An 18,617-nucleotide genomic window follows, 5' to 3' on the forward strand; every position below is an offset into this window, starting at 1 on the left:
CAGCTGTATATGGTGGATCCTATCTTGCCCTGCCCGCTCTCGGCTGCTATGGGAGAGCATCCCAAAAGTAAGTCCCGCTGCCTGGCTGGAGTTGTGCCTGACGATATCTGTACCAGGTGTATCTGTACCAGGTGTATCTGCCCCATCTACACTGGGCGCCTCAACTTTCTGCTACCCGCCTGTCATCCTCCGCCTTGCTCTCCTACTGCCGGCGCAAACTCACTTCTTAAAGGAGAACACGGGATGTGTCACACAATATTTACCTGGATGCAGAACAATGACTGTAGAGACGCTGTTCTCAAGTCTGATTGAGAGTAATAGACTGAATGGCTAAGTATATAGATGATTACAGCAAGATAGATAGATCTGTATGCATGTCTTATATAGTAACTGAGTGCAGTGCCGCGTGTAACCAGATTGAATCGAAGGATATTTGTGGCTACAGAGGGACTGTGGTTATTGGTACTGATTCTGCTACAGACCGAGGAGCAGTAGCTGTGGGTATCTGTAATGCCAATGCCACAGCTGGGCTTTTTGGTAGTAATAGTGGCACAGACGGATGGGCAGTAGGTGTGGGTAATGGTGGTGATAGTGCCACAGGGAATATCAGTACTTATTGGTAGTAATAGTAGCACAGACAGATGGGCAGTAGGTGTGGGTAATGGCATGGGTAGAAGCAGTGCCACACACAAAGGGGCAGAAACTGTGGTTATTAGTAGTGACAGTGGTAAAGAAGAAGGTTGTAGCTGTGGTTACAGGTAGTGACCATTAGCGGCATTAGGAGGGCTTTGGTTTATTAAGGTTGCTGTTGACAGTGCCACAGGTCATAGGTGAGTGGATTCTCACCCACAAGTGTTTTGACGTTCATGCATGTTTAGATAGCTGCTAATGATGGTGCGCCTCACTAAGAGGTAGTTAATTGTTCTCGTTGCACATGTACATAATTAAGGCGGGTTGCGCTTAACTTGTATCTGACTTGGTTTCGTGTGCCACTGCCACAGAAGGTATCAGTGCCACGGATTGGGCGTAGTGTGTGTGACAAGTCAGCGGCTACATAATAGCAAACAGGGTTATTTTGTTTCAGACAAGGAATCAGTTTGACGCGCAAGTACAGTTCCTATAGTGGGCTCATTCTTGGCTCCCAAAACAAGAGTCAGTAAGTCCCATGGGCCCTATCTGCAGTAAGCCCTGAAAGGGCCACTTGGGCTTCTCATTGCGTTCCTATGGTTATCTGTGGGCGCCCCACACTGAATATTCCAAAAAGCCCTAGCTGAGTGTGCCAGTGTGTGGGAGCTGATGTAGGTACAGACCACCTAACGGTGTGCTCCTCTCCCTGGCAGAGAAGGCCGGCCTGGCCGTGTGTGTGGGCTGTGGGAGCCACATCCTCGATCAGTACATCCTGAGAGTGTCCCCAGACCTGGAGTGGCACGCAGCTTGCCTCAAGTGCGCCGAGTGCAGTCAGTACCTGGATGAAAATTGCACTTGTTTTGTGCGGGACGGCAAGACTTACTGCAAGAGGGACTATATCAGGTGAGCCTCGCAGCCTGCCCCCAGGTACATTCCTATTTAGTGCTGTTATTATTTGTATTCTTATTATTTTTTCTGTGTCCCCTGCTGTGTATTGTAATAAATATACATCACCGGGCTTTTTATACTAGAGCTTGCTGTATACAGGCTACATTAATGTCACTGGGCATTTATAGGCTGCAGTTGGAAATGTGTATTGCAATTCCGAGAAAATGCAGTGTTAAACGGCGTGTGAGGCAAAACACAAGAGAAAATTCGTTGAGCTCTGTTTGTATATACCCAGCCCAGGGGGGACCCAGAAATAACGCTAAAAATGGGTTCAGGGAATGAGATTTCGTTTGGATAAAATTATTCAAACACGCTGATGATCTGGTTATTGTACAGACTGCTCTTAATCGTGGCTCTGTATAGTGTATAAAACTGTACATCATTGAGGCACAGTGCTTTTTAGTTACAATAATGTCAAACGACGTAGACTTTTCTATATAAAATGATAAGTATAATTCCCAAAGAGTGGGTCCTGGGCTAGTTCTGTCTAGGCAAATGCCCATCAGGCGCTGCCAATCCCTACAACGGAGGAAAATATACTTGTGATTAGCGCATCAGGTAGGGGCCTAATAATAAATCATGCATGGCCTAGAACTGATTTGTCACTTATTTTAAATTAACTGGCACTCCGATCAGGATTATTATTCAGCCCCATTCTGAATCTGCAGATCCAGTTAGCGCCTCATAGTAAAGGGACTGCTACTTTATTACCTAAGGCCGGGTTTGGCTACTTCTAAAATTTAGGTTGCACGGGTAAACCTCTTTGTATCGCGCTGCCAATCAGCCATTTATGTGGCCCCTAGGTCACTGTCCTGGTTTGATGTACAGTTTTATAAAAGGTAGTTGCAGTCTGTCCGTGCCAATCACAGTTCCGTTCTCCTTACTCTCTGTGCATTATTAGTGCCCTGTATATTAAGGCATCTCTAGGCAAGGCCGAAAGCAACTGTTCACGTATCAGAAAAAAATGAACCCAGTGTCTTGGCTGTATGTATTTCTAGACTAGCGTAATGTCCTATTATTATGGGACCTGCGGATAATTCTGGTATAATTATCCACACTCTATATCCATTTGCTTTTTAGCAGCTGGTGTATTATAAACACAGAAAAATGCATCATAATAAAGACGTATTTTTACAGTTCAACGGGTAAGCGACACAGGCCCCCATTTGCCTATTTTAAAGTATTTCGTTCTATAATTAAAAGACGCGGTGAACATATTAACGTTCTTTTTATCCTCTGATAAAGTGGCGTTTGCTTGGCACGATCTGTATGAATCGATTGGGTTACCCCTGCCCACGTAGCAGCCCTGGTAACTGCAACCATGACCGATTTCCGGATGCTCCCAAGCAGGTTGTTTTCCTTCTGTGGAACCGAACGTTAGTTAAGAGACTTGTGGCAGCTCTCTGAGCTCAATAAATCACTGTGCCCCATGTCCCTAGTGTATGTTCATATGTAATGCATATTGGGAGGCCACTGTGTACATGTGTATCCTTATTGAAACGTACAGCCTGTGAGAATGGGTTTTGCTTATGAATTTCCACTTGTAATTATGTTATGTACAGAATTATATCTAACGAAAACAGTGATATCAAACGCTAAGGCTCCTAGCGAGTTCAAATCATTCTGCACGCTGCATATGCTAAGCGATGTACAATACATGTTTCTGGATTAGCATTACAAATAAGGGGCCAAAAGAAATGAAAGCACTTTAGTGACATTCTGGCATCCCTGCTTTGTCGCATTTATGCCCGCTGCTTTGTCTAACCTCTTCCTCCAGTTTAGGCTGGTTGTGGGACCAGTATTTCTAACAAATCAATATCATTAATATTCCCCAGTTTTTGGGATCACCATGTAAAATCATATATTGTGGGGATCGTTAAATAATTATGGAATGGTTGTGTTGTTTTGTATTAGACACTTTTGAAGTCACTGGGGTGACGGGAATTAAAGTGCAGAAATGTACAGTTTCGAGAAAGAATCCTAATTCGTCAACGTCTAAATTACGGGTGATTTAAATGATGCGGTTTATGCTCTGTGGGATATGCATGTGTTACTGTTCATTGCTAATAAATAATGTTTGATAAGAACGCGATACATTTATACAGACTCAGTTGCGAGCAGGAATTATTAGGGACTCAAATCAAGTACCGAACTACTTTTGCCTACGACTGTTTCCTTATTGCAGTCTATAGCTGTGCATTAACTCATTTATGCTAAAACATACAACATATCCTGTTGGTGTAACACTGTAACACAATCACGCCACAATAACAGAATGTACCAGATGAAGACAACTTTACTTCTGTATATATTTTCCAATGTCAATTGGGCCCAATATAGAGATCCACCCACAAAATGTCCTTTCATTTTCTCTTACAATCCGTAGTGTATTTCTGATAAGATATGGGCTATGCACATTGCGTAAATAAATGACACCTTTTCCAAACTGCACGTTTAGCAAGTGCCCAGTACAAATGCTAAGACAAGGTTCCACGATTTATACTGTCTGTCTGTCTGTGTGTGTGTGTGTTTGTGTGTGATGAGCCCTGTATTCAGCGTCAGTAGGAGTGCATTATTAAGTGCTGAAAACTAAGCCTGCCGAAGCATGTATCAGCCTTACTGATACAATTTCATATTTATATTAGTTACTAAGTTCCAAATTTATACAAATACCATGGCTTAGTGTTCGAAAGTAATGTAATTTGCGCATAGAAAATACAGTGCATCTGTATATTTGTCTTAGTAAAATGCAACGTGAAAACGGTCTTTTATTTTTTGCTGATCAATAATTACACCAACAACTGTCAGTGCTGCAGTGAATCTGTATGCTATTAGATTGTAACTTCCACAACGTCCCAGAAGTTACAAACTACCGCTTTGCTTTTATCTACCTGTGGTCTATCTATCTATCTATCTATCTATCTATCTATCTATCTATCTATCTATCTATCATCTATCTATCATCTATCTATCTATCTATCTTTGATATATTCAGTTAATTGACTTGGTCTATCCCCTAAAGTGCACATTTGGGGGTTACTCAGTCTGACCAGCCAGTGAGAGATTTAAGGCTAATGCACTAATACAATCCGTACCACTGGCGCTCCCATCCTACTGCCGCTATATATTTTGCATAATTTTTATAGAAACACAGTAAATATGCTGCCCAGCTTTTCCTGACCAAGCTCAATTTGTATATTTCTCCCTCAGGTTATTCAGTGCCAGGTGCCCCCGCTGCCAAGGGACTCTGCCCCGCTCTGAGCTGGTGATGAGAGTGGGGGAGAGGGTGTATCACACAGACTGCTTCCGATGTTCTGTCTGCAGCCGCCGACTCCTTCCAGGGGAAGAGATCAGCCTGAGGGACCAAGATCTGTTGTGTGGGGCAGAGCACAACCTGTCAGGTAGGTACCTACTGAAGCATAATACTATAGAAAGGTAGGTTCCTTGTAGCCATCAGGGTACAATATACTTGTTGACTAAAACAAGTGCAAAATCGCAGCAGTGCTGCCACCTATAACAACTAATGCCCGACTCTTTGATTATGATGCATTTAAGCATTAGCACTGAACAGAATTCCTTATATTTATTAGCATTTAGAAATGGTTTGGGTGCCTTTCTTGAAGGCCCAACTCCCCATTTTCTTAATCTGCATGTGTTTGAGTTGCTGATCAAGTTCAACTTGATGGACTTTTACTGCATAGTTTAATTAAAAACCACTGTAAAATGTGCCCTCCATGCTGTAGGTTACTGCTATAAGATTGTTTCTCCTGCTTTTAGGAATGTCCAAGCTGTAAATATTATTCTGATCTACTTTTTAGAATAAATAATAGTACAGTAAAATTAAGCACACATTAGATGGTTATTTGCATAATATTGCATATTAGAGGAATGTCACCTAAAAACTTTTTTTTTTGACTAATGAATTAAAATGTTAAGCTAAGCAACTTTTTAATATACATTATTATTATATATTTATGAAGCACCATCATATTCCACAGAGCTCTATAATAAATGGGTGTATATAAAGAAGAACATATTACATAAAAAACAGAACAGATACAAGAAATTTTCAGTGTTTTTATTTATATGTAAACTCCTTCTAAAAGCACTATTTGTTTTCTTGTTCCTTCTCTTGAAACAATTTAGCTTTTGCTATATTGATTTAGGATTCAGAACCAACAGTGCAGATAATGTAAACAGATAATGCTGTGAACTGTTATTGTATTTACAAATTACTTAAAACCAATGCAAAATTAAATTTAAGGTATTCCAGAAAGTTACTTAGAATTATATATTCTCATACTATGTAAAGCACAGTTACAATGTAATATATTAAAATACTGCTCTCAATAGTAATTACATTTAACAACAGCTTTTAATTTTTGCAACATTTTTTTTCATTATGGGTGGCATTCTCATTTTATTTTTCCTGACCACTGAATTATATTATACATTTCACTGTTTAGTCAGGGGGGCAAGGGGGAACATCACTATGCAAACAAAACTAGATCTAATTTTTTCCATTTTCTACAACTCATTTTGTATTGATTAACTGTATATTTAAAATAAACGTGCTCCTTCAGATCACAACTATTTTGCTTTTACCTTAGGGGACAGTGCTAATAGCACTCTGCCAGGTTCTGACAATTTACTGGTGTAGAAGGTTAGATTACAGTTTACGTATGATAATCGTTATGTGTATGGTGGGATATGAGGCGACCGATATCTGTAAAAGCCTTGGATATCAGTTGCCTTGTCGAACTAAACTGAAAATTTTGATGGTGCCCGAACATCATTAAGTTAATCCTGAATCGTCAGATGCATATCTGATGATTCAGTTCTTAACCAATGATTGTGGGAAAGATCATTTGTAGTGTGTATGGCCACCTTATTTACAGTACCCCTGTCCCCTAGGTATGACAGGCACTTATTTGGAGCTAAAAGAGAGGGCAGAAAGGAGGACAGACAAAAGAGCTTGATATGTTGTGTGCAAAACTGCATTTTAAAGGTGTCTAGATTGCAGTTAAGTTAACATAATAGCAAATATTTATTCTGGAGGAGAGGCAGCAATGTATTCTGCAGTCACTTCTGTCAGTGACAAGTTGGGACACTTTGCTTACCTGCCCACACCAGAGGCACTGATTAGTTGCAAGTTCCCCTAAGGGAAAGGTAAAGTTGGTGGTATCAGGGCAGGTAAAATAAAACTATTTTAGTTCTCTTTAAAACCTCTTCCTTCCAGGTTGTGACAACCTCTAAATAGTTTTGGGGTTTTGTCACCAATGACCAAGATAGCTGCTATTCTAACTTTACCTGGAGCTGGACCTTGCAATTAAGCATTTTAGGAAAATGTATGCCTATTGCATACCACATGCTGGATTTCAGAGGTTTTTACCACTGGGTTTTCCCTCTACAATATGCAGGGTCAAAATACCAAAAATCTACATCTGTCATAGGTCTTTAGCTGCACTTTGACACACAACAAATTCACTGGTATGTATTTAGAAAATTTCTGAATTATAGTCTTTTATATTTGTTTCAAAGGTTCAATATTTGATGCATTTATGGGCCTGTGTGACACCTTTAAGAGAATCATCTGAAAGCACTCAAATTAAAATGCTATTTTGGCATTGTGTGTATGGCTGTTAAAAATATGGTGTGAATAATGCCATATGCCACTGCCTTTCAGCTGTCCCCACAGGTATGTTAAAGAACACCTACAGCCTGTTATGTTTTGGGCCATTCTGCTCTGTTGAAAGTTAAGGGGTATTAAATGCATTAGAAGTTGCCAGGTGCAGATGAAAGCAGTTTGCGGGTAAAAATGAGGCAAACATAGCACAGACACCTATATTTCTTAGTATTTGCTAAAACTAGTGTTTTTGATTTGTGATTAGTATTTGCCGATATGCAGAAGAAACCTGTATGCAGGTTACAATGCCCATGATGAAGCAGCTGAAGTTATACATCAAGCTTTACCGCCACTGTAAGGCCTCTCTAGATCATCCTACTGATAACCTCTTGGGACTATCTCACAACAATCCATCAGACTTCCAGTCTAACTAACCCCATGTTAAAAGTGTGATGATAATCCAGCTCTAAAGTTTTTTTAAACCAAATTCCTCTTTACTTTAAATAAGGTTTACCTGATCATAGATAAAACTTGATTTAACTAATAAATGCATGTTGCAGTGCTAATTGCAATTAAATTAAATCTCAATCGTTGCAGCCCTTCTAGCTGTTTTTTTTTCGTAATCCTACTCTAAATGGTCTCACATATGGTTGGGGTGGATCATTATCTACCCTTATTACATGGGTTAGATGACGTCTCTAGGAAATTGCTTGACATGAATAGAAAGCATCATGAACTACTATCTATTAGGAGATGGAAACTGGTAACAATGCCATATTTGCATCTTAAAACAGCCGTTTCCACTATTACTAAGGAAAGGTGCTCACATTTACTTCCTTCTTTTCGCTCCATCTGAAGATAACACTCTATCCCCCTTCACATTACTTGGCTCACTGAATCTCCATTACTGAAAAGCTCTACTCCACTCTGTCCTGTAATAGATGTGTCATGTTTAGTGACATAATCAAATGCAGTTAGCCATACATATTCTTTTCATGATGCACCCACATTGTCTTCTTCTCCTGTGTGATAGTCTCTTTAAGATTCTCCTTAAAGGAACAGTAACACCAAAAAATTCAAGTATATGAAAGAAATTCCAATATAATGTACTGTTGCCCTGCACTGGTACAACTGGTGTTTTGCCTCAGAAACACGACTATGGTTTATATAAAGAATGCAGCTATGTAGCCATGGAGGCAGCCATTCAAAGGAGAAAAGGCACAGGCACTTAGCAGATAACTGATAAAACACTTTTGTATTGTACAGAGCTTATCAGTTATCTGCTATGTAACCTGTGCCTTTTCTCCTTTTTTCCAGCTTGAATGGCTGACCCGGGGCTACACAGCAGCTTATTATATATAAACTATAGTAGAGTTACTGTAGCAAACACACAACTCTTACCAGTGCAGGGCAACAGTACATTATATTTCATTTACTTTAAAACTCTTTAATTTTTTGGTGTTACTGTTCCTTATCATATTATGTTAATCATGATGGCCTTATCCAAGTGTTTACTTTTGCTCTTGTAACCCTTAGGAGCTGACACTAGCCTTATTGTTTCAGACTCTGGCAGGCCCTCATCCCTCAGGTCTCACATCCACAAACAAACAGAAAAGACTACCAGGGTTCGGACGGTACTAAATGAAAAGCAACTACATACATTACGTACATGCTATGCAGCCAATCCCCGTCCAGATGCCCTGATGAAGGAACAGCTGGTTGAAATGACTGGACTCAGTCCGCGGGTTATCCGAGTATGGTTTCAGAACAAGCGATGTAAAGACAAGAAGAAATCCATTCTCATGAAACAGCTCCAGCAGCAGCAACTGAATGACAAAACAGTGAGTAATGTAGCAAATAGGCACTGCTTGCAACTTACTGACATAAATTGGCAACAGCTTTTTATTTAGCTTTGCTTTATTTAGTTTTCCTCTAAACATTAAAGGACAAACCAAGGGAGAATTTTTTTTTGAGTGATTAGATGGCTCGTGCTCTAATGACAATGGATACTGGTAATGCACAAGTGGCTTGGTATGTAGTTTTGTATAATCCTTCTAACATTGTATTATTATAAAGGTTTGTTCTTGAAGAAAATACAAACAGTGTAACATAAGTAAAGAGACTATAAAAAGCTCTGCTTGAAGTATAAAAGTAATTCTGCTGCAGACTTTGCTCCATATTTATAAATTGAAATTCTACTAGCCGAGGAAGCTTTCATTGCACAATCCCACATGCAAGGTTCATGTCCTTGCCTTGCCCAAGGAGCTGAGGGTGCTTCATGGCACATATGAAGGGCCCAATGCACAATCCCACATGCAGGTACTGATAAATATGGCTGCATAAAAGCCTGGAATTAAGAACTCTGTGTAGCTGGAGATGTGAGTGTCTGTCACTTTTATGCATCTCACCAAATATGCCCTGGCTAACAGCCATTTCATTTCCTCAAAAATAGCTTTAGAAAAAGGTACTGTGATTCTGCTAAACAAACAAATCTACATAATGAATAGCAAGGCACATGCTGATGACTGCCAAATATCTATTTGTATATGTAGAGGCTATGCTTGCTTCATTTCCAACATCAACTCATGGCTAATTTTTTTAATAGGACTGAGCCCCTTTGGCTAATGGTACATGGTGCCTACAAAAAGCCCCACCACCTCCCACTGTCCATTGACTTCAAAAGAAATTGAAAACACCATTGACACAGGTAGTTCTAAGCCAGAAAAATATATTTTCAAACCAAAATAACCTGTACTAGTGGTGTAAGACTAGTGGCTCTCATTCAAATCAACAAGATTTCAGGCCCTACTCGACTGGATAAAATGATGGACAAACTCCCCAAGCGTTAATTGTCTTTAGAAACCAGTAATTTCCTAAATTGGCTTTCTGAAAAAGGAACAAGTCAAAAACACCCTGATGACATAATGTGAGCCAGCTTTATTCTATTTGTCCAGCAGTGTCCAGACAGTAGAAGGAATTGTGTGCATCTGGCACCCCCTAGACACAAGACCAGGATAAAATACTAACATACAAGCACCGGACATATTGCCACCCCCAGTAAATCAACCTTTCATTGTCTCTTAATTGCTGTATTGTGGTGATATACAAAAACAAAACAAAAAGTAAATAGAAATTAGCATAAAATTACACAAAACAGTTATTGCAATAGTGTTCTTAAATTCCCTCCAGATACCAGAGATTTCAAAGTAAACTTTAAAACAAAATTTTACAAAATTTATTTTAGTAGTTGTGGCTGTAGCTAAGTTAGGATGATACCACTGTGTAGAGAAGCTAGAGCTAGAAGCCAGATCATTTTCATTTAGCAGAATCACTTAACCCACCATGTTTTGTGTGCCACTGCCGACATTTTTAAATATATATATTTACAGTACAGTATATCTAACCTAAATGTACCAGAAGATCATTTATGTTGCACTGGTCTATATGGATGGCAGTTCTCAGTTACTGTACGCCACTGACTTTGAGCTTCACCTTCACAGAGCCTGCAGGGTTTGACAGGAACACCAATGGTAGCAGGAAGTCCAATCCGGCATGACAGTGCTGTGCAGGGAAGTGCCGTTGAGGTACAGACATATCAGCCACCATGGAAAGCACTCAGTGACTTTGCATTACAGAGTGACCTGGATCAGCCTGCATTCCAACAACTGGTGAGAGGAAGCAAAAAATCATACAAAAAAATATTATACCAAAAGGTGAAAAGCAGTAGAAAAATAATTCTAAGCAACTTTTATACATTAATTCAAAATTTTGTAATGGTTTTTAAGTTATGTGTATTTAGATAAATATATTTGTTTGATGCTGAATGTAGTATTTGTTTGGTTGTTTATATTCTCTTTACTTCTGGTTCTGACTCATGAAACAATGTAGCAGGGGGTTATTGAGTAACAGACGGGGAGGAGAACTGAATTCTGCTATATTAGTCAGAACCAGGAGTCCATGCAGGAAGGGACAAACAAGTACCTCTTTCAACTGCAATTACATTTACAAATAACTTTAAAACCTTTGAACACCCTGAACACTTAGGGGCCTATTCATTAAAGTACAATTTAGTCCGAATGAAAAAAAGTTTTATTTTTTTCTGACTCGCGTACTCATTGCAACAAATACAATTTTGTCGTACAAATTGTTGCAAAGTTTCGGATGCATTCAAGCTTTGGTATCGTGACTTTCCTTGGGCCAGGTTGGAGCTGCAGAGTGCCATTGATTCCTATGGGAGGCTTCCAAAAACATGCACAGAAGGTTCAAAGTCAGAAAGTTTTTCATGCCTTTTACGATTGTCCAAAATTTCTGAACTTTTGGATCGTACCACAATATTTTTGTACGACCTTGATGCGTTCAAACATTTTCGTATCTAATACGTTTTTTCCCACTCGTACTTTTTGAAGTTGGAAATTCGGACTTTGATAAGTCAGCCCCTTAGTATGTTGTGTAGACAGTACAGTGTCCTTTGGGTAAATAGGATGCAGGAAAGGGATAACACAGGTTCCCTATCGACACTTTCTTTTGCCATGTTAACTCCATTTTGTTTTCACACTTGCAGTCTGCAAGAATAATTTTTGCTGTCACTTCTGAGCACACTTTCTCCTATTGCTGTTCACAAGGGACATTTCAATATAGACACCTGGACCCCTTCCATCACCTGCACAGGCAATGTAAATACAAGGGGTAGGAAGTGCAGACCACAATTTGTTTGCTGGGTGGGGGCAACTAGTTACCACTTGGCCCTTTCTCTGCAGGTTTCCCACTACTACACAGTCTGCTGCCTCTGCAATACCTTTGTTGTTTGCTTTCTTTGCCTTGATACATTCTTTCTTTTTCTTTTCAATATATTTTCTCATTCTCCTATCCATCCTGCTTTACTCTCATTTTTCATTTAGTCCTCATTTCTTACTCTGCAGTCTGCAGAATCAGTGCCAGGAATATATAAAGCAGCTGCACTTTTTTCCATGTCAAGTCTTCACCTTAGCAATCTACAGCATAAGCCTTCAGGCATTGTTATGAAAAGGAAGCAATTGGAAAATGCAAGATAGTCAGCTGAATGAACTATGAAAAGCTGTAAGCATGGGCGTCTGTCCCTTTAACACATGTAGGAAAGGCCTTGCATCTTTCTGAAACATGACACAACTAGTTCCATTGAGCTGCAACTTGTGCCTCAGAAATCCCTCCTTTGATGTCAAAATGTAGGACATTCTCTTATAGTGTAGATAAAGAAAAATATAGCTACAGGCAAGTAACTCTTTTGCTCTAATTCTGTAACAGATTTCATTTAAAGCCTCTTTGAATAGAACACAGCAAAATTCTACATAAAAATATGTTCTATGCAACATTTACATACAAATTATCCCACTTACTTTTTGGGCAATAACACATGGGTTGAAATGCAATGCCAGTAGTGCAAATCACTGCAGGTTCATTATTCAGGTCAAAGGAAAATGCCTTGGAGGGTATCTTTGTGTTATTATGAGATTTAAATTATTTTCCACAAAATGGCACAGCATTCCGGTTGTTTCATTGTCCACGTTTTAACATGGCCAGCAAAATCAGCAGTGTCCCTTCCCAAATATGTGATCGATTCCCAAGTTTCCTGAGCACCCTGAGGCTGAGCCAGCAAAGGATAGTGTTTCCAAAATTTTACATGCTACTGATTTTACATGTCAGTATCATCTAAATCGCTTACACTGTGATTCTGCAAATGATTGTCCGTATAACCACACCAAGTAATTATATCACCTTAAAAATATAGCCAGTGCCAAAGTGTCAGAGTTAACAGAATTTAGCTCACAATACCTCCAAATAGTGCATTCAGTTTTCTACAACAAATGGGAATTACCCCATTTGTAGGGCTCATTTACAAAAGCAAGTGTAATGTGCAAAGTACAAAAACAGATTCAAATTGCCTTTTTTTTTTTTTTTACTATAAGGAGGCTTTTATTCCCTAGATATCTGGTGTAATTATGGGCACCCACAAAATTATGTGCAGTTTATTAAACAACCCCAAATTATTAAACAATTTGCATTTACAGTTTTCTGCTGTCAGTGTATGCATTTGTTTTGCATCATTTATAGAGTGAGCATCTGCTCATAGTGTTGGAAATAGTTTTAGGGGTGTGTAAAATCATCCAAATGTAATTGCTGAATGGTTGCTATGGGTGACATGACTGATGTTGGCTTACACACTATAATAAATATGCCTTTTAGCCTGCAATACATTAGGTGCAAATCAGTTGTGGACCTTGCAAAGGGTGCCCTGAGAGTAACAACTGCTTGTGGCAGTGGTAATTCCAGGGCTTCCTTGCATACAAGTTCCCTTTAGTTCCTAGTGAAGAACATTTGTGAATCACCTGTGTAATCTACGTAGGCTAGTAGAAACTAATGTATTCGTTTAATAGAGGCTAGATTCTTGTTCTCTATTTATATATTAAGGCTATTATACCACTAGGATCTAGGCTACTCATGCAAAAAAAGCTGGATTCCTATAAATACACACACATAAATGTCTGTGGTACTGTCTTGCATCCTTTTGTGCGTTTGTTACTTTGTAATCATTGCATTATTGTTTCACTGTTCTGCCACCTTAGATACATTTAATTTATACTACATGGGAATAGTAAAAAAATATTTAGTGACTGGCAGCTAGGTGATTTTCACTTTACTTTAACTGTTTATTCAAGTTCTGTCCACTGTTCATCTATTCATTTATTTACACTAGTTTCTATGGTTACCATAGCCCTTTTTGGTGCCATTTGTCTTGGTTCGGGTATATATAGCATGTATAGGCTCTCGGTCTGTTGGTTTGTCCCTGGTGCTGGAAACGTTGGATTATTTTCACCATGTATATTAGGCTGGATTGTACGTCTGTACATCTTCTCACTAGTTTTTATGTTAATGGGCATACAATTGGTGCAGGGATGCCCTTGCTGCACCCAATAGGATTCTGCATTGTCTTACCAGATCAACTTATATTTTATAACTAACCCTGTTCCCACTAGTGCAGTGATCCCCAACCAGTGGCTCATAAGTAACATGTTGCTCCCCAAACCTTTGGATGTTGCTCCCACTGGCCTCAAAGCAGGTGCTTATTTTTGAATTTCTGGTTTATGTTGCATAAAAACCCAGTGTAAAGCCAAACAGAGCCTTCTTTAGGCTGCCAGTCAACATAGGGGCTACCATATAGCCAATTATAGCTCTCATTGGCACCTCCAGTTACTTTTTTCATGCTTGTGTTGCTTGCCAAACCTTTTTCCATTTGAATGCGGCTCATGGGTATAAAAAGGTTGGGGATCCCTGCTCTAGTGTTTAGTTTGCTATATGCCTATTGCTATGTTCCCTGTAATATCTTCTCAGCGTCGGACTGGCCCACCAGGATACCAGGGAAACTCCAGGTGGGTCCAGGGGTCAGTGGGCCCTCCTGCTCCTGACCATTTGGCCTGTTTCATGGTCATTCACTATTTCTGAATGGGAACAAAGAGGAGAAATAGATTAAAGAATAGATGCTAGCATGTAAATAGAAGACTTGGAGAATAAAGAGGTTGGGCGAGGAAAGGAGAAAATAGTTTTGGAGGATGGGCCTATAGTCTAAGGTTTTCTGGTGGGCCCCTGGGGTCCCAGTCCCACACTGTATCTTCTTGGCTGTAAAATTCTGTTGTGCACACTAGAAAATTGCGTGATTTTACATAAAACTCTGTGTGTGCACCACAATTTGTTTTCTGTGCATTGGTCTCAAACTGTGTGTGCCCACACACAGCGCACTTAGAGGTACCAGTACATGTAGGTACATCCCAAGCCCTCCAGGTACACGTTCTTGAGCCCCTAGAAACTCTAGCTAATAGCAGCTAACCCCACAGCCACCAGTTTAACTCTATTAGCCCTCAGGTGCAGCCTCATACCAACACCCAGAAATCCAGGTCCAAGGGGGCTTCCATTTTCACTACCCACATGCCCATACAATGATTGCCTTACATTACCTTCCCATCACAACTCACCTTCGTGGTTTTTCTTGCGTTACAGGTGTCTTTTTCGGAGTCTGGTTCCCTAGGAAACTCTTCTGGCAGTGACATCGCTTCTCTGTCCTCTCAGCTTCCCGACACCCCGAACAGCATGGTGCCCAGCCCTGTGGAGACGTGAGGCCCGCCGCCTGGTACTGTGCCGCATGGACCCTGCATGAAACCCCTGCGCCCTAAGGAGAAGCCAACCCAGGAGAAGCCAACCCAGGAGAAGCCATCCCAGCGGCAGCAGGTAGAGCCTTTCCCAGCTCCGCCACTTCCCGCGCCCGCCAAAAGTTTCGCTGGGATTGGGGGCCAAACGGGGATTTATGGTTCTTTTTGGAACTACTCACCCGCGTTTATTCTCAGAGGGAGACGGGACTTTGGTTGGACGCTACGGACCGGATTGGGGTTTGTTCCAAATGCTTGATGATCTGCCTTCTTAGCCTATGTGGCGGGATACAGAGATATTTCTATGACTGTGTCTATCAAATGCTCTGGCGTTTGGTGGAAATACTTATTTATCTTACGGACCGAGGACTTTATTACCGAACAAAAGTAAGTTATTCCTATTTATTGTCAAATCTGCAGTTACATTGGATTCAAATGTGATCTTAATAATAAAAAACAAATGAGCCAAACATTTCTTATTGTCGCGTTGCGAAGTCCATTCCCTAACTGTGTTGTTGCCTTGTCTTTTGTATAGTGTCCCGGTATATAAACACACATATCGATATGTACATATATTTAAACACACTATTCCATTCTTTCTGCACTGACGGTTTCCATAACATGAGGTGAATTTGGCACATTATCACGATGATTTTTTACAATTGTGCTGTATTTGGTTGGTAAACTGAGGGGAGATACAGCAGCACTTGTGTTTAGTTTTTTTTTTCTTCATGGATTTATTTTTTTTCTTGTCAGTGACGGAATGTTTCCTTGCATTTTTGTGTTTTTTTTTTTAATCCCTTTATTTCAATTGTTGCCTTTTCCTAGTGGGTAAAATTAGCAAAAGAAAATCTTGGTGTGTTTGGAACAAAACTTTTCATACAATTAGGACATATTTTCCCTATGTATTCACTCACTACACACACCCCAGGGGAGTAAATCTTACTGAACACATTTTTAAAACTAATTATAGAACTTTGCTTCTGTGCATTTTATGATTGCCTAAACCACAAAACATATTGCATCAATTGCAGTAATCATCCTGTTATTGCACTTTCAGTTTCTCATACAGTGTTTTATATATTAATGAAAAGGTCTAGATAAATAATACCCAATAGGAACTGCTGTCTGCAAATGCCATCATGAGTTTCACATTAAACAAAAATAAAAATATAGGATTATGGGAAATATTAAAAAAAGAAAGAAAGAAATATAGCTAGATAGATAGATATTTCTTCCAGTGTGACATAGGCTTTATGCCTTTACCAGACAGTAAGCAATGAAATGAGTAGCAAAAGAGATTTCCACACCCTGCCCTGGGCTTAGTGTAAAAGAAAGTGAAAGCTGTGCTTAAAGGGAAAATATACCCCCCTTTTTAACATGAGCTCATTTAGCTGGCTTATGTAGAAAAGGTGCATAAACAATGCATGAACTTCCAAAAATATTTTTTTTACACACAGAAATAAGTTTCTCAGCCAGTGGAAAATGCATCAGCCCCTCCTCTGTCATCAGCCTCTTACCTTACCTGCATCAGAACCACTGCGATGGCTCAGGTGCAGACACACGTGGCAGATATTGGCAAAGAAACAAGAGAGTTTGCATTTCAGAGCTGATATACGCCACGTGTGCTTGCATCCAGCCCAACACAATGCTGAATGGCATCACAGGCCAATATGCTGCCAATTGGGTCTGAAAGGAGTCGGCACCTTTACTGGCCCATGTGTGACTGTCTTAAGGCTCATATCCATTCCCTCATTATGTTCCATAATGAAATGCATTCTAGTCCCTCTGCTTTCCATTGTGGGTTGTGCACAGATTCTTTGGAAAGGACAGGGACCCCAAGTCCCAGAATCCATCACTTCATGATAGAATACAGTGAGGGAGGGGATGAGCCACTCTGTCAGCCTAAGGGGGGGGGGGGGGAAGAGCTGATTCCTACCTAGATGTGGAGTTGATACAGTGAAAAGTTGGTAAATGGTCACTGAAGGAGGGAAAAACCTTCCTGACTTGCTCAGAGAATGGAATATAAATATTGTATTTCTAAACAGAAATATAAATAATAAAAATGGAGGGATGAAAGTAAGCTTATTAGTAAGTACAGCATTAGTAATGTGTGACGTGTTATTCATATAGAGGATTGATGATTGTGTGTATTGTTTATGAGAAGGCAGGAGAGTTTTGTGATTATTAGAAATACATTTCCCTCTGACAAGACTCAGGAAAATTATCTTTTACAGGGAACCTTTCCAAAAACTTTTTCTCCTTTTCCCGTTCATAATTAGTTCTTTGCTATATCATTTAGCTGAAGTCTGTTCTTATTTCAGAAGTGATTTTAATTAACAAACAAATGAGATTCTGAGAATGTGATCCAAATAGGATAAATTTTATCTGACCTGATGAATATGGACAAAAAAATGTCCCTTTTACAATAATGTCCTTTTTGGACAATGATTTGGAAATGTGTGATGCATTTTGCCCTTACATGAACAGGCCCACTCAAACACATTTATATATGAATTGTGCAGCTGTTACAAAAGGTTATCCTGCTGGCATATAGTGTATCTGCGGTGCAAGGGGGCTGTACTGTGGGAATGGCTCTTCTCTGTAAGGGTAAACTGAATATTTGTAGCTAAAGGGGAAGGCTGGGCAAGTTTTCCTATCATTGCTTAGTTGTTAATGCATTGCTGCTGCACATTAGTGATTGTATGATATAGGAATGACTAATTTTGTTAGCCCCAGCACCTACTCATTGCTTTGTTATTTTTGCTGGAACCCCTGGTAACCCCATGCACTGTTTCTAGATTGGGTAGGAGTAAATAAAAAAAAGGTAGATATTCTGTTACTTTTTATAACTCTTTTCTATTCAGGTCATCTCCTTTTTTTATATATCAGTCTCACCCCCTGGTTGCTAAGGTAATTTGGACCCTAGCAACCAGATAGCTGCTGAACCAGATAGCTGGTGAAATAATGAAAAAGCTACCACCGGCGAGAATGTAAATCGCCTGTGGGATGGCATACGTGGCGCCGCGATTTGCCAAAGTTGTGGAAGTTGCCTTGAGAGGCACCGCGTATGCCATCCCACCAGCGATTTACATTCTCGCCGGTGGGATGGCATTTCGGGGAGATTAGTCGCCCGTGACAAGGGTGATTTGTCGCGCGGCGACTAATCTCACCGTGTGTCACAGCCCTAAGGTGGCCATACACACTACTATCACGATCTTTCCCAGGACCATTGTTTGTCC

General features: G+C 40.0%; 1 protein-coding gene across 1 annotated transcript; it reads left to right on the plus strand.

Moving 5' to 3' along the window:
• isl2 (ISL LIM homeobox 2) lies at positions 1 to 15,346 on the plus strand. Its single transcript, NM_001166041.1, has 6 exons — positions 1 to 67; positions 1,341 to 1,530; positions 4,786 to 4,976; positions 8,765 to 9,042; positions 10,702 to 10,869; positions 15,230 to 15,346. Exons 1-6 carry the CDS (start codon positions 10 to 12, stop codon positions 15,344 to 15,346), a joined length of 1,002 nt encoding a protein of 333 aa, NP_001159513.1. The 5' UTR covers positions 1 to 9.
• The last annotated feature ends 3,271 nt before the right edge of the window (positions 15,347 to 18,617 follow it).

Source organism: Xenopus tropicalis, chromosome 3 (assembly GCF_000004195.4).
Source record: "Xenopus tropicalis strain Nigerian chromosome 3, UCB_Xtro_10.0, whole genome shotgun sequence".
Lineage (NCBI taxonomy): Eukaryota > Metazoa > Chordata > Amphibia > Anura > Pipidae > Xenopus > Xenopus tropicalis.

Excerpts from the sequence above, each read along its gene's own strand:
- isl2 (NM_001166041.1), top strand. The coding sequence starts at position 10 with ATGGTGGATCCTATCTTGCCCTGCCCGCTCTCGGCTGCTATGGGAGAG. Across the intron at positions 68-1,340 it reads TATGGGAGAGCATCCCAAAA|AGAAGGCCGGCCTGGCCGTG; the intron begins GTAAGTCCCGCT and ends TCTCCCTGGCAG. Across the intron at positions 10,870-15,229 it reads AGCCTGCATTCCAACAACTG|GTGTCTTTTTCGGAGTCTGG; the intron begins GTGAGAGGAAGC and ends CTTGCGTTACAG.